General features: G+C 44.3%; 2 protein-coding genes and 1 long non-coding RNA gene across 4 annotated transcripts in view; all 3 read right to left on the bottom strand.

Moving 5' to 3' along the window:
- Positions 1–1,539: 1,539 nt before the first annotated feature.
- Positions 1,540–3,102, bottom strand: LOC110485664. Its single transcript, XM_021556764.2, has 2 exons — positions 2,837–3,102; positions 1,540–2,178 (listed from the first exon to the last, which is right to left on the bottom strand). Exons 1-2 carry the CDS (start codon positions 3,055–3,057, stop codon positions 1,983–1,985), a joined length of 417 nt encoding a protein of 138 aa, XP_021412439.2. The 5' UTR covers positions 3,058–3,102; the 3' UTR covers positions 1,540–1,982.
- A 2,183-nt stretch (positions 3,103–5,285) lies between these two features.
- On the bottom strand, positions 5,286–7,365 carry LOC110485661. The gene is made up of 3 exons (XR_002467955.2): positions 6,898–7,365; positions 6,451–6,652; positions 5,286–6,331 (listed from the first exon to the last, which is right to left on the bottom strand). It is a non-coding gene; the product is annotated as an uncharacterized LOC110485661 (long non-coding RNA).
- Positions 7,366–8,041: 676 nt separating this feature from the next.
- The window catches only part of LOC110485665 (paralemmin-3), a 28,826-nt gene continuing 20,536 nt past the window's right edge, over positions 8,042–16,331 (bottom strand). For both annotated transcript variants that reach the window (XM_036940297.1, XM_036940296.1), the window contains exons 4-8: positions 13,845–13,960; positions 12,221–12,293; positions 10,924–10,954; positions 10,567–10,623; positions 8,042–9,803 (exon numbers count right to left, since the gene is read on the bottom strand). In XM_036940297.1, the coding sequence (XP_036796192.1) occupies positions 8,788–9,803; positions 10,567–10,623; positions 10,924–10,954; positions 12,221–12,293; positions 13,845–13,960 (1,293 nt within the window). In that variant the 3' untranslated portion in view covers positions 8,042–8,787. The remainder of the gene's footprint in view (positions 9,804–10,566; positions 10,624–10,923; positions 10,955–12,220; positions 12,294–13,844; positions 13,961–16,331) is intronic.

The following is a 16,331-nucleotide window of genomic DNA, read 5'->3' as shown; positions in this document are numbered from 1 at the left end:
ATTTCTATCTTCAAAGTAGATCATACTTTTTACAACATAAGAATATTGGAAACGTGCAAGTCAACCACAAAGGTAGTGTGCATTGGGACGCAGCCTGACTTGGATTCCAACAGCGAATACATTTCAAATGGATATGTAAATGGGTGTTCCTCCACTTGAGAAAATAACAGGTCCTTGGGCTACGAAAGAGGAGGGACACACACACATGAAAATGATGTTTCGCCACAGTAGGGAGGAGAAAACATTTAACTATTGTGAGAAAGAAAGCTCCTTAAATCCCTATTTAGGAACACACACACAGACAGACGGTCTTGTTTAACTAACCTTGTGGGGACACACAATTGATTCCCATTCAAAATCCTATTTTCCCTAAACCCTGACTTGAACTTTAACCCCAAAACCTAACCTGAACACTAATTCTTGCCTTAACCCTAAACGGCTAGAATTAGCCTTTTTTGTTGTGGGGACTGACAAAATGTTCCCAGTTGGTCAGATGTTTTTTTGTTTACTCTTCGTGTGAGGGAGCTCTAGCAGGGCAGAAATTTGACAAACTGACTTGTTGGAAAGGTGGAATCCTATGACGGTGCCATCTTTAACGTCACTGAGCTCTTCAGTAAGGCCATTCTACTCCCAGTGTTTGTCTATGGAGATTGCATGGCGGTGTGCTCGATTTTACACAACTGTCAGCAACGGGTGTGACTTAACTAGCCGAATTCACTAATTCAAATGGGTGTCCACATACTTTTGCATATATAGTGTATTTTACAGGGAGCACAAAGCTGACCTTCAATGGGACTGTCCCAGGATATTCCCATGTGCCGTGAGGTAACAGGGAGTTGGGAAGATGCAGATCAGTGGGATATAATATAATAGGATAATATCTCTCCTCATTAGCAACGAGGCTAAACTTGATCAAAGGAGCTTCAGGAAATGTGATGATCATTAAATATACATTTCCCACAGGGGGTATTGCATATAAACTTCATATTTTCTTTTATGGCTGGCAATTATTTTATATGGACAACTAGTGGTATGTAAAATATGTTTTCCATGTAATAAACATTGAATAAAGACATTAAACCAACAGCATATTACAAATGAGATCTGTAACAGGAATTTATAATCTGATAAAGCTAACCTTCTCACAACAAGGAGGACTACACTGTACCAGGACCATGGTTACATACAGTGCATGGCACACACTGGGACATCACTTTAAAGGAGCCCCTCAATACCTAGTAAGTTTATGGCACCTACCTGTTGATGTGGTATCGTCTGTGCTGGTGACGACACCACTGGGCTGGAACGTTCCTGATCTACAGGGGAGCTTCTTATTCTTGTTGTGGAATTTGGGACGTCGATCCTACAGGTACGTCATGTCTAATCAGAACCAAGTACCCAAGTAGGACCCAATAGTTCTGAAAGTAGGTTACTCTCTCCCTGGCCCTGTCCATGTCCGTACTCACACCCACATTTCCCCCCTTGCTTGTGCACGCCCACATCTGCAGAAACACTCTCTCACTCACAAATGGCAAATTGTTCACTGTTCCATCCAGTTTAATCTGAGAATTAACTGTATGAGCACTTTAATGCATGGACAAATGAGGTTATGCCAAATTATACAAAAGTAATCCAATTATAAAATACTTTTCTTTCCCATTGTGCATAGAGTTTGGAGCGGTCCTAATGACGTCCTGACATTCCTGCTGGATCCCACTGTCTCTGTGAATTAGCTTCAGCTCTGGGACATTAAATCAGTCTGTGAACGAAATTACATCTGTTAAAGAGGCAAAGAAGACAGAATAATATGACAAATCCTGCATCTTTTTTCCCCCTCAAAATTCTACAGGTCATCGACAAACAGTAAACACAGAAATGTTGGATTACAAAACAGATGACAGAAAACGTGTCTCTACATCGGTCTCACGGCCCCCACTCTCTGATCACACTGATCGAGCTTCGTCTTCGTCTTCTCCTCCTCCTCAGTGTTTCCAGGGGAGCTCATAGGAACCACAGAGGGCATTCCCTGGCTCCATCACCACTGGTGGCGGCAGCCCCATACACTCCACTTGTTTCCTGAACTCCTCCATCTCCTCTTCCTCCACCTCTCTCCCACCCTCCGTCTTCCTCAGCAGGTACAGGTCCGTAGACTCCCTCCTCCTGGAGCTCACCTCCCACCTAAAAAAATAATTATACTTTACTGTTGTACTTTGCTTTCTTGTACTCACACCAGCACTTGTTTTTCTTCCTGGCACTGGTTTAGCTGATAGAGCGTATTCAACTCTTACCCTACGAGATCCAGAGCCTGCTGGTTCTTCTGTTCTACCTGATAATTAATTTCACCCACCTGGTGTCCCAAGTCTAAATCAGTCCCGGTCCAGAGTTGAGTTTGAGGGTGATAGAGGCTATCCACTGGGCACACACTGGTTGAATCAATGTTGTTTCCACGTCATTTCAGTGAAATGACTTCTGTGCCCAGTGGGTGTTTTGAAGAACGGTTCACTTGCAGTGATTGTAATGCAGTATGTGGTTGTTTCTACCTACCTGACCTGAGTTGAATAGCCTACACCAGTGTTTCTCAACTCCAGTCCTAATCTACCCCCAACAGTACACATTCTTGCTGTAGCCCTGGGCAACCACACCTGACTCAACTTGTCAAGGCCTTGGTGATTAGTTGACTAGTAGAATCAGGTGTGTTTTGTGTGGATCTCCAACAGAAACGTGGGTACACCTGGACCAGAGTTGAAAAACACTGGAATACCCCCTAACAGTAAGTTGTTCTGGATAAGAGTGTCTGCTAAAATGGCTCAAATGTACAATTCTATAAATGACCCACTTCATCACCAGACAGTCTGGGCAGGAGGTCTCCAGGAAGACCCCAGTGAGGTTGAATCGGCCCCCCACGTCGAACTGGAAGGTGCTGTTGTCGTTGATGAGTGAGATATTGTAGGTTAGAGACTTGCATCGGCTGCCGAAACGGTTAGTCTGGGTGTAGTGGACGGTTGTGGTGGTGTTGGAGTTCTGGGTGGTGTTGGGGGTAGAGGGTGAAAACTCCATGGTGATGCCGTCTCTGGTCTGTGAGAGAGATGAGATGTGATTATTATTCGTTTTCATACAGAAACCACTATAGAAACAATCCATACAACATACAAAATTGTCACAGAACAATTACCGGTACATTGAATGTGGAAAGGCAGGTTAAATGTAGCCTAGATGACAAGTGTGCTACAAATATATTTAAAGGGGGCAATCTGCAGATGTTACATCCATTTTTGGACTTAAATATTTATGATATGTACCCATTGATTCTTGAAGAATAGAACTTATAAATGCCTCATGAGCTTAGTTCAACTGTCATACCCCATACAGAACCCCAAATATAAGCTTGTTTCAATCCAATGTTTTGTAAACATTGTAAATGCCTCAAAACATGCTTAAAACTATAATTGTGATATCTTGGATGGTCAGTCCTTGCTTTCATAACTCACATTTTTCCAGGCCTATCCCTTGTTTTAACTTTGGACCAGGGTCCGCATAGGACTCTAGGGAATAGGGTGCCACATAGTGGATAGGGTGCTAACCTTAAGACTCTCCAGGGATGCAGGGTGGCTCAGGCTGCCTGCGACGAGGGCCCATTTCCTCAAGAGCTGCTGGTCTAGTCGTGGTGGATCCATGGGCTTAAGGAGGTCCTCACAGGCTAGAGCTGCAGCAGGAGCTGATTGGCTAAAAGACAGGAAGTACAGGAGAGTCGTGGCACATAGAGCGAACATGGCTTCAGTGTCTAGGTCTCACTATATCTATGCACCAGTATATCTATCTACTGTGGGTCTATCTATAGCTATAGAATCTACGATATGTATCACTATATCTATCTTATATATATCACTATACCTACAGCATCTATCTACTGTATGTCTATGTGTCATTGATGTGTCTGTGTGTATGGACCACTGGTGCTGGGATTGAGGGGCCCAGTCTTATAGCTCTGCTATGGTACAATGTTCTTCAATGTCAGAAAGTTCCACAGTTGCAGAGTACCAGTAAACTGGCACTTTTCCAAGGTAATTCCAGGGTTGTGAAATAAAAACGATACTTTTTGTTAATCTATGTTCTGTGCTTATCTGGTGAAAAGTTGCATGCTTTTATCTGAGACATTGTTCCATAGTGTCAAACATGAAACAATCCATGAGACTCATTTACGTCTAGTGTTCTCCTAACTCTTCTAGTGTTCTCCAAACTCTTCTAGTGTTCTCTTAACTCTTCTAGTGTTCTCCTAACTCTTCTAGTGTTCTCCTAACTCTTCTAGTGTTCTCCAAACTCTTCTAGTGTTCTCATTAACTCTTCTAGTGTTCTCCTTAACTCTTCTAGTGTTCTCTTAACCCTTCTAGTGTTCTCTTAACTCTTCTAGTGTTCTCTTAACTCTTCTAGTGTTCTCTTAACTCTTCTAGTGTTCTCTTAACTCTTCTAGTGTTCTCCTAACTCTTCTAGTGTTCTCCTAACTCTTCTAGTGTTCTCCTAACTCTTCTAGTGTTCTCCTAATTCTTCTAGGATTCTCCTAGTTTTTCTGCAGGCATACAGTGTATCAATTGTGTTATTGACTATACGTTTGTTTATCCCATGTGTAACTCTGTTTTGCTTTATCTTGGCCAGGCCGCAGTTGTAAATGAGAACTTTTTCTCAACTAGCCTACCTGGTTAAATAAAGGTGAAATAACATTTTAAGAATTGCTCTGGTACAATACACAGTGCAATTGACCTTTTGTACGTTCAGAACACTGGTGTGGCTTAGCGTCGTACCACAACTAGGTATTTATTTAACAATTCTAACTTTTACTTTCATGTCTACAAATGCCTAGTTGTGGAAATGGGAACACCCTGGATAAAAACAGGTTTGTATTGTTCGTAGAGATTCTGCCTTTGTTGACAAGAAACGTTTGGCTTGTAAAACCCTATGGTTTAGAGTTGTTGATTTTCCGGATTGACGGACCTTCATGTCTTGTAAAGCATTATTTGAGCTGTTCTTGCCATAATATGGACTTGGTATTTTACCAAGTAGGGCTATCTTCTGTATACCTTGTCACAACACAACTGATTGGCTCAAACATTTTAAGAAGAAAATACATTTCACAAATTAACAAGGCACACCTGTTAATTGAAATGCATTCCAGGTGACTACTTCATGAAGCTGGTTTAGAGAATTCCAAGAGTGTGCAAAGCTGTCATCAAGGCTAAGGGTGGCTACTTTTAAAGAATCTAAAATATATTTTGATTTGTTTAACACTTTTGGTTACTACAAGGATTCCATATGTGTTATTTCATAGTTTTGATGTGTTCACTTTTATTCTACAATGTAGAAAACAGTACAAATGAAGAAAAACCCTTGAATGAGTAGGTGTGTCCAAACATTCGACTGGTACTGCACTTCAAAATACACAATATACAAATATCTTTAAAATCCTAAATATTCTTAAAATGTGACAACATTCGATCGAAAATATTTTGGGGGGTATTATTTCGGTTTATAACACCACAGTAGATGAATCTGATGCGTAAGCTAAAAGCGAAGCCAGACAGCGTTCTCTACTACATGGTTTCCCAACCCTCTCCTCGCACCCCAGACGTTTCACATTTTTGTTTTAACCCTGAACTGGCACATCTGATTCAAATAGTCAACACCCAAAACGAGTTCCTGTAAAACTGCAGGCCTTAACACTGAGAAAGTGTAATAGCATCAGCTGCTAACAAAGTCTTAATTTAGCTCTGAATAGTGTGGACCCTATAGCCTGGAAAAGTGTTAAATTGAACACTCAGAGTTGATTCAACGCTGAAGAATTTGCTGTAAACATCCCTACTGGATTCCACTGTCTCTGTGAATGAACTGAAGCTCTGGGACTTTAACTCAATGAATGTCATTAAAGCTGTTAAAGAAGCCAAGACGACAGAATAGGATAAATCATCCAGTACAGTACAAGCATACAGTACATTGACAAACAGTACATACAGAACTGATTTATTACAAAACAGAAAAAGTGTCTCCACATCTCTCTTTCACTGCCCCCACTCTCCCAGAATCTATACTTCCATCACATTAATGGATCTTCTTCTACCCGTCTTAAGAGGGCAGGGAATCAGGGACGAGAGGAATCACAGAGGGATTCCCCAAGCTACATCAGCACTGGCGGCGGGAAGCCCCAGGCACGCCACGTTTCCTGAACTCCTCCATCTCCTCTTCCTCCACCTCAGTCCCGTCCCGCCCTCCACCTCTGTCCCGTCCTGCCCTCCACCTTCCTCAGCAAGTACAGGTCTGTGGACTCCCTTATTACGGAGCTCACCTTGTATTGAAAAGGAGATGAGATACCATTACCTTAGCTTGAAGAACATCTTTAATGGGACCAAATAGGTTTATGTTACACAGAGCATTATGGGTACTGTAGTTAATCATGCTACCCACCTCATCACCAGGAAGTCTGGGCAGGAGGTCTCCAGGGAGACCCCAGTGATGTTCCAAAAGCCCCTCATGTCTAACTGAAAGGTGCTGTTGCCGTTGACAATGGAGATGCTGTCGGGTATATACATTACTTACACCAGCCGCCATGCCGGTTCCGGTTCTGGTGTTGGTAGCAGATGTAAACTCCATGGTGACTGTCTTATCTCTGTGAGAGAAGAGATGTGGTTATTATTCGTTTTCATACAGCAGCCACAAAAACAATAGAAACAATCACAATATAAAAAAACAATAAAAAAACAATTACAATGAATAAATGGGGAATGACAAGTAAAATGCAATTTAATCCAAAATGGCACCCCATTCCCTATATAAAGCTTTAATTTAGACCACGGACAAAAGCAGTGCTCTACATACAGGGAAGAGGGTGCCATGTAGGGAATAGGGTGCTACCTTGAGAGCCAACATGGTTGAGTAATACCAGAGGTGGCTCACACTGTCTGCGACGAGGGCCCATCTTCCCAAGAACTGCTGGTCTAGTCGTGGTGGATCCATGGGCTTAAGGAGGTCCTCACAGCCTAGAGCAGCAGCAGGAGCTGATTGGCTCGAAGACAGGAAGCAGAGGAGAGCTGTGGCATATAGAGCGAACATGGCTTCAGTATCTAGGTTTCACTATATCTATACACCATTTCTACAGTATATCTATCATATCTACAACATGTATCACTATATTTCTCTTGTATTTCTATATCATATACTTCATTGATGTGTCTGTGTGTATAGAACACTGGTGCTGGGATAGAGGGGTCCAGTCAAAGCTCTGCTGTCCTGCTATGGTGAAATGTTCTTCAAATGTCAGAAAGTTGCACAGTTGTAGAGTGCCAGGAAAATGACTATTTTCTATGGCAAATTCCAGGATTGCAAAATAAAAGTTTTTTTTAATGCTCATCTCATGTACAGTTGTGTGCTCATTTGAACCAGTGATCTGGTATAGTATACTTAAGTAATAAGGCACGAGAGGGGTGTGGTATTTGGCCAATATACCACAGCTAAAGGCTGTTCTTATGCACGAATCAACACGGAGTGCCTGGATACAGGCCATGATATATTGGCCACATACCACAAACCCCTGAGGTGTCTTATTGCTATTATAAACTGGTTACCAAGGAAACAAATGACTGGTTTTGTCATACCCGTGCTATACGGTCTGATATACCACAGCTATCAGACAATCAGCATCCAGGGCACAAACCACACAGTTTATAAAATACAATTGACCTTTGCTATGTTCAGAGCACTGGTGTGGCAAAAGCCTGTGTGGGAAAAAGTTAGTGTGTGGGAAAAAGTTAGTGTCTGCATCCCAAATGGCACCCTAATGCTCAAGAGCCCTGGTCAAAGGTAGTGCCCAAGGGACCTGGTCAAGGGTAGTGCACTATGAAGGGAGCGGGGTGCCATTTGGGATGCACCGTTGTGTGTTTGGACTCTTCCCGTCAAAGGTTACTCCATAATCTGTGTGTTTTAGCTTAGAATGGAGCAACATGGTAGTTTTTCATTGTCCAATGTTGACAAATGGTGAGACAGGAGACAGGACATCAAATAATATTTCACAAGTGTCAGTTTAATCACTAAACCATTATTGATTAGTTCAAAAGTATCCTGTTGAAAGAAAGATATACATAAACCCCCACTCCCACTTGATTTCATGGTGGCTGTATACATGTCAGAGCACTGTTTGTATTCTATGGAAAATACACTGAGAAAATAAAATGCATAGAATTTAGATATAAAAACATACTTTCCCTTTAACAGTTGATAATGGTTCAGTTCAGTTTAAAGCAGGTTCTGTGTGAATAGTAGGGTGGATACACAGATACAGCATAATGGATCAAGACTGGTCTTTCATTCTCAGTACCAGCCAACAGTAACACAGGCAAGGCTGACAGGGTTGTGTTCATTAGGAAAATAACTTGAGTTCATCAGGGTTGTGTTCATCAGGGTTGTGTTCATCAGGGTTGTGTTCATCAGGGTTGTGTTCATCAGGGTTGTGTTCATCAAAATAAAAAAAACTGACTCGAACAGGGAGGGCCTACCTGGACCTGGTCCAATAAGAAAAACACTGGTTTTGAATTTTCATTTCAAAGCACTTCGCCCTACTGAACAAAACCCAGGTTCCTCTGGATGGGTAACTGAGCTATACCCTTAGGGAAGGAGATCCACAAGGCACTTCAGTAATAACACCATCATTCACAGTGTTAGAGGCAGACTCAAGTCCCTCTTGTAGTATTACACAGAGAAAGCATTGGAGAATTTGGTAGAGAGATAGAGAGCGAACGAAATGATTGATCACATGACAGAGCAGCACTGGCAGGTCTTGCGTTTGGGAGCCATATCGACCCCTCCCTCCGCCTCTCCCCTGGTAGCGGTCAGTGTCTCTGGGGTGGCTGGAGCCTGCTCCCCCAAGGCCAGGGTCTGGGCCTTGGATGGGAACAGCAGGGGCTCCTGCTCTGGCTCAGTCCGGGGCTCCACTAGGGACACCTCCAGGAACTGGCCCCCAGGGAGGATGGCTGATTCTGGGGCCAGCGAGGCCTCCTCTTCCCCCTTGACTTCCACTTCAGTCTTCACTTCCACATCGCCCTCTGCCGGCTCGCCTGCAGCCTCTCCCTCTGCGTCGGGCCTGGGGGTGAGTAAGGTCTCAGAGTAGACGGGAACGGCAGCCACAACGCCATCATCTGGGGCCTGCAAGTCAGACACAGGAGCTTCCTCTACTGGCTGCGCCTCTTCCTCTCCACCACTGTTTCCCACACCCTCCATCTGTCTTTCTCCTAAGTCTCCTATTACTGTGTCCATCTGTCCTTCTCCTAAATCTCTAGTTACGGTGTCCATCTGTCCTTCTCCTAAACCTCTGGTTACTGTGTCTGCATCTGTCTCAGTCTCTTTTGCTACTTCTGAGGACTCTTCAGGAGTTGTCTCTGGTTTCGTCTCCTCAATTCCTCCTTCCTCAGGAGATTCTGACCTCTGATTGGACACGGCTGAGTCTACTTCCTGTTCCTGACCCGTAGAGGAAAGATCATTTGCCAGCTCGTCTCCCTCGTCATTGATAATCACTCGCTCCGCTCGCATCATGATCAGTCCTCCTTCCTCGATTACCGGAGCCTCGCCTGGCTCCACCTCCGTGAGCCCCAGGAACGTCATGGTAATGGCACCATCTTCAGGGACGACTGTCACTGGACCGTTGGTGCTGTTGTGCAGTCCGCCTTCCTCTGATGCATTGTGGGTAGCAGCTTGCCCCTCCCCCTCTCCTCTCCCATTGGTGAGGATCTCAGCTCGTTCCAATAGTGCTGCCTCAACTGTTCCTAAAACTGTGACAAGACAGACAGATCATAGTTAGGAAATGTTTCAATCATCTTCCCAGTCTTCTATCAGCAAGACCCTTGGCAAGGATGCACATTAATCTTACCAAGCTCTGGAAAGTCCAGCTAGAATAGTGAGCACGGAAGAAGCAGGAGAGTGGAACATTTGTAGAAACTTGGAGAAAGTTATGGAGAGTAAAGGAGAAAGACAAGAAAAAAAGAGGCCAGCCAATGGGACGAGTGATATTAGAAATCCAAAAGAAGTGAAGAGAGAGCAGCTTCCAGAATCAACGCTGTTCTGGACTCATGACAGAAGGTCCTAATGATAGGAGTGACATTTCAGCACCAAGCCAAAGGCATGTTGCCCATCCCTGTGACCCTGAATCTAACCAACCAGAACATTTCCACTGACTTGGCTTGTGTTGTGTGCTCTTTGCCCCATAGAAATATAATTACTAGACCCATCATGGTGCAGCCAAACAGCAGTGGTCTAAAGGAATTTTCACATTCTAGAAATTCTATTTCTATGCTTTCCCCTGATAACTTCACACATGAGATTCTTCATCAGCATCAATTTATATGTATTCCATCTCATTCAGCATAGATACTGTATGCATGTATGAACTTCCACTGACGAATGAATACAACGTGTTGCCTTTGTAATACAAATACCATCAAAGGCCAGTACAGTCTGTAGTGTCTTCTGGGACTAGAACCCATTTCAGTTGATTCAGAGTAAGGAGAGATGAAGGTAACATTGTTAACCCCTTACCGGATTCAGCCTCTACTTCTTCCTGTCCATTCTCCAAGATAACTGCTTGGTCTGCTTCTGTGGGAATATATGGAAATAAGACTCTTTTTAAAATCAGTGTTTATTAAGCCCAACATTCAACTGTCCCGATTCTGTTCAAATCTATTGGGTTATTTACGATGTCTTTTTACCCCACATCACATTCACTACCAACTCAAGCAGAAACAAAGACGTATTCTTTTATCTTTCAACAATTCAATTGATTGGGTCAAGTAATCTCAAGCTAGTGGAACAACGACCGCTACCAGCGGTTGCCAACAGTAACCGGTGGTGACAGCTAGACAGTCGCTCATTCATTCAGAGACGGGTGACACCTACCTGCTGTAGCCTCCACCACCACCGCTGCATTCTATTGGAGGAGACAGACAGGGGCGGGGTTAGACACTCCAACCACATGCCATTCTTTTATTCTTTTCAGTCTCAAGTTGTAACCGTGACCCAAGATGAGGAATGCCATTATAAAAAGGGTAGATGAGCAATGTCGTTCACGCATTTTCAACCCACAAGAGGGAGCTAATGAGACTTTAGGGCTAATGAGCTAATGAGACTTTAGAGCTAATGAGACTTTAGGGCCCACCCTCCACCAGCGACTACTCAATACTAAATATACCTACTTTAAAAAGGCAGACTCAGTGAAATGACGTTGCCACAAGCAGCACCACAGATATTGAGATGAGTGAGATGCAAAGACTTCCCTCTCACACAGTATCTGCGCGTGTGTACGGGGTTCTCTCAGTTACAGCCTGGTAGCCAGGGCACCGAAACAGCATAGAAGTTGAGCCTCGCGCTTCAGCGCTCTTAGTTGTTACGGAAATTGACCCACTATGCCGTTTACTTTCTGCTTCTACGTCAGATCACCGAGTCAACCTTTAAAATCAAAAGCCCAGTGTTGAGGGTAGTCCCATCTCTGCCATGCCACAAAAACCCCCACTATCATACGAGTCAACCTTCACAGGTCTGCTCCTTGGCTACGAGACTAAACAACACGCTCGGTGTGTGATTCCCATCTCTACAACCTCTAAAATCAAAGGTTAGGAGAAGAAATACAAAACAAAAGACTTGAAGAGGAGGAGAATTCTTTGTTGTAAAATACAAGGTCATTCTGAGGTAAACAGTCGCGGTTGCCTTGAGGTGGAGCGATTACACACGTCTAAGTGGTACATTGTTGATGCACGGAGGGCTTGGTCTTGGTAAAGCTCCTGCTTCTGAACGAGAGGTGCTACATCAAAGCTGCATGAACGTATTATTATGGGAAAATGTATTATTCCTCTGAAAGGAGCCTCGTCGGTCAGGACTGGTGGGAAGAACGGACGTAATGATCGGGGCTGCTTGTTCTAGCATGTATTCTAGCTAGCCCATTCAATTGGTCTGTGTGCATCAGTGAGTGTTTGTGTGTGTTACTCACAGCTTGGCCATCCTAATTCTCTCTGTGTCTGTAGGTGTGTGTAGGTGTGCACATTTTAGTGCCAGATGTCCTCACAAGAGTAGTAAACCAAGTGAGGCCAGTCCTGACTTGTAAAAAAATATATGTTCGGCTTAGAATTAGAGTTTAGGGGAAAAATGTGAATCAATTGTTGGTCCCCAAAAGGTCTTCACAAGTATATGTGTCACTCACAGCTCGGCCATCTTCCATCTGCTGCTCCAGTTTCTCCTCCTCCTCCGCTAACCGTTGACTCTCTGTCTGCAACCTGACACACACACAGACACACAGTTCTTTAGCGTTAGTTTCCAACCTCAGCCAGAACAAACCATTCACTTTTAACCTCACATTGATAAAAAGGTAGTGCTATAAGAAACATACAATACATGCAAATACACTACGAGGTGCAGATACTATAACCCCTACGAGGTGCAGAGACTATAACCCCTACGAGGTGCAGAGACTATAACCCCTACCAGGTGTAGAGACTATAACCCCTACCAGGTGTAGAGACTATAACCCCTACGAGGTGTAGAGACTATAACCCCTACGAGGTGTAGAGACTATAACCCCTACGAGGTGCAGAGACTATAACCCCTACGAGGTGTAGAGACTATAACCCCTACGAGGTGTAGAGACTATAACCCCTACGAGGTGCAGAGACTATAACCCCTACGAGGTGTAGAGACTATAACCCCTACCAGGTGTAGAGACTATAACCCCTACGAGGTGTAGAGACTATAACCCCTACGAGGTGTAGAGACTATAACCCCTACGAGGTGCAGAGACTATAACCCCTACGAGGTGTAGAGACTATAACCCCTACGAGGTGTAGAGACTATAACTCCTACGAGGTGCAGAGACTATAACCCCTACGAGGTGTAGAGACTATAACCCCTACGAGGTGTAGAGACTATAACCCCTACGAGGTGCAGATACTATAACCCCTACGAGGTGTAGAGATTATAACCCCTACGAGGTGTAGAGACTATAACCCCTACGAGGTGCAGAGACTATAACCCCTACGAGGTGCAGAGACTATAACCCCTACGAGGTGCAGAGACTATAACCCCTACGAGGTGCAGAGACTATAACCCCTACGAGGTGCAGATACTATAACCCCTATGAGGTGTAGAGACTATAACCCCTATGAGGTGTAGAGACTATAACCCCTATGAGGTGTAGAGACTATAACCCCTACGAGGTGTAGAGACTATAACCCCTACGAGGTGCAGAGACTATAACCCCTACGGGGTGCAGAGACTATAACCACTAAGGTCAGAGGTGTGTGTATAATCTGAAGCTGGGATCTAACAAACAGCCACAACCCTAGACAGACAACATGGAGAGTATAGAATGTCTTAGAGAATAAGAGTCTTCATACAGCTACTGTGTAGACTATGAGGTGAGGCTGGCCTCCTACAAACACACTGCATGTACAGCACAACACAGATAGGAGTTGAGAGTATAGAAAGACCTAGAAAGAAAGTGTGGTGAGTATGGTATCTATGGTGTGAACCAAGCATTGAGAGCATCTAGTAAGTATCTATCCCTATACAGGTAACGTGGTGAGTATACAGATAGCCCTATACAGGTAATGTAGTGAGTATACAGGTATCCCTATACAGGTAATGTGGTGAGTATACAGGTAGCCCTATACAGGTAATGTAGTGAGTATACAGGTAGCCATATACAGGTAGTGCTATACAGGTAATGTGGTGAGTATACAGGTAGCCCTATACAGGTAATGTAGTGAGTATACAGGTAGCCCTATACAAGTAATGTAGTGAGTATGAGGTATATAATAGGAGATTCCTACTTGTCTATGTGTTGCTCCATCTCCTGGGCCTGGGAGCCCCACAGCGGGGAACGAGGCTCTGAGGATGTGGGGGAAGAGGGGCCGTCCATCAGCCACTGGTCTCTAAGAGACTTCCTCTGGATGGAGAAAGAAAGCGCGAGAGAGGGAGGGAGGACACAGGGAGAGATTGAGGGAGGGAGGACACAGGGAGAGAGGGAGGGAGGAAGGACATATGGAGGGCACATGGAGAGAGGGAGGGAGGGAGGGAGGACACAGGGAGAGGGAGGACACAAGGAGAGAAAGAAAAGCATGTCAGTCAACATTGTCAACGTCATAGGCATCATCCAAATCATGCACTCCTACTCAGACACAACATGAGCTTAATGCAACATGGCATTGTCTTTAAATCTGACAGGTTTGTCTTCATTCTCACACACTATTGTTATGGTGTCAGCCGGTGGCTGTGACCTTTAAACCTCCCCATCCAATCAGCTTAGGTCACATCTCTCTATTAGACCTCATTCCCCACTCCACTTCCTTTCAATAGCCGCTCAACAGGTGTCCCATCCCTTTAACACTTCAATAAAGCCCTCAACAGGTGTCCCATCCCTTTAACACTTCAATAAAGCCCGTAACAGGTGTCCCATCCCTTTAACACTTCAATAAAGCCCTCAACAGGTGTCCTATCCCTTTAACACTCCAATAAAGCCCTCAGCAGGTGTCCCATCCCTTTAACACTTCAATAAAGCCCTCAGCAGGTGTCCCATCCCATATCCCATACATTCGGACAGGAACACACTCCTTTCTGCCCCAAGTGTGCACTTGCTCACTTCACCTTATCGATTTAAGATTACTAGCCTATGCTTACACCAATCCAATGCTTTTAAATGCATGACGGGGAGTGAATGAGTGTACGCTTTTGCGAGCAAGGTAACGAATTGGAACACAGGGTCTCTCCTATCCCACCACTCCCTTCCTATCCCACCACTCCTCTCCGCTGGCCCCCTCTCACCACCTCAGCTGAAGGTGAAATGCACAGCAGAGCACTGACAGGAAGTCTGCAGAGAGCACTTCCTTCCTGTTTCTGTAGCGGCACAGGTCCTCTCAGAGTGCCAAAATGTGTGTTTGCAGAACACCTCCCTCTAACCCAACAGGACTAATATGAAGTTCAATTAAATGTATTGTTTTCTCATTCTAAGAAATACCTAATCAAGAGGGCCAGAAGTTTGAGTGGTGGGGAAAACCCAGAAATTCAGATAAGTAAAAAGATGTGATGGGTCCGTACTCAAAAAGATGTCGCATAAACCTTATTATTTTATAATTAAATGTAGTATGTATTTTCACTGCATCAGGGATAGAGTACACAGACGTTTCGGCTTTACAGTGTGTAGGTACTGAAGAAGGCTGCAAAGACGAAACACCTGTGCACGCTATCCCCGACGCAGGGAAAATAGTCATCTATTCTTGAAATACAGTAAGCTTTATGAGACATCTTTTTGAGTGCGGACACCCTCACAACTTTTTGCATAATTAAGAAATACCCATCGTCCTCCAAGAGTGGCTGAAAACAAAACAGTCCACCCCCTTCCCCCAGAGGACTAAAATCAGATCAGGTTACATGATTATAACAATTAGAAGGCTAAAGTACCTCTGTTGAACTGCGAGGCAGCAACTTTATAGGCTACTTTTTACACTACCTTCAGAGTATGCCGCTTCAATGAGTCTGTTCCCTTAATAGACGACCTCTTTAAAACGGTCCATTTAAATGCATTTCACTGAGTGGACTTTGCAGTTAGCATTGCGTGGCTTCTTCTTCTTCATGTTAGGCCACTTTAATAGCCCTTTTAAAGCTGTGTCTGCTGTGTCTGGGTCTAGAGACCACTTCTGGTGACAGAGGTCAATACTACCTTTACCTCTGAGGAGTACAGAGCAGGGTTTGTTCCTTCGGTAGTCGATACAGTACAGTTGCAGACAAGAGGCGTTATTGTAGGCTAGAAGTTAGCCAACCAAAAACGGTGGTTTATGCAAGTTCGTTACAATTTAGCCTCATAAGGGTGGTTGGGGAAATCATTCTTGGAGGTGGATCCAGATAGCAGACTAAGGCAGACCAGTCACCTGAAACCAGTTCCTCATTGGGTGTACAAAAGCAAGGATTTGAGGAATGCGCCCCAGGGCAGTGGGAACGCCAATCTGGAAGTGGTGTGAAAACAATGGATCCGTCCAGTGCAGAGAGCAGAGCACGTAAACACACGCACACCATTCTAGTGAAGGAAGGCCAAACCTCCAAACTCTGGCAGGCCGTTTCAGGAAGGGTGTGTGTGTTCTCAAGTAGACTAGGAGTTGTGTGTTGCTTGGAAAGGAGTTTGGAACTGAAGTAAGCCCCTTGCTAACAAGCTGGAATGAGTCCGTACAGAGTTTTGGCGGAACAACATTATGGCTACATTCTACATTTGTGGGAAAAGAAGAATGAGTGTGGGGGTTCTGTCCAGCATCCACCACCATATTCAC

This window comes from Oncorhynchus mykiss, chromosome 13, assembly GCF_013265735.2.
Source record: "Oncorhynchus mykiss isolate Arlee chromosome 13, USDA_OmykA_1.1, whole genome shotgun sequence".
Taxonomy (NCBI): domain Eukaryota; kingdom Metazoa; phylum Chordata; class Actinopteri; order Salmoniformes; family Salmonidae; genus Oncorhynchus; species Oncorhynchus mykiss.
This window is presented reverse-complemented; position numbering and strand designations above follow the sequence as displayed.

Excerpts from the sequence above, each read along its gene's own strand:
- LOC110485664 (XM_021556764.2), bottom strand. The coding sequence starts at position 3,057 with ATGGAGTTTTCACCCTCTACCCCCAACACCACCCAGAACTCCAACACC. Across the intron at positions 2,179-2,836 it reads CCAGACTGTCTGGTGATGAA|GTGGGAGGTGAGCTCCAGGA; the intron begins GTGGGTCATTTA and ends TTATTTTTTTAG.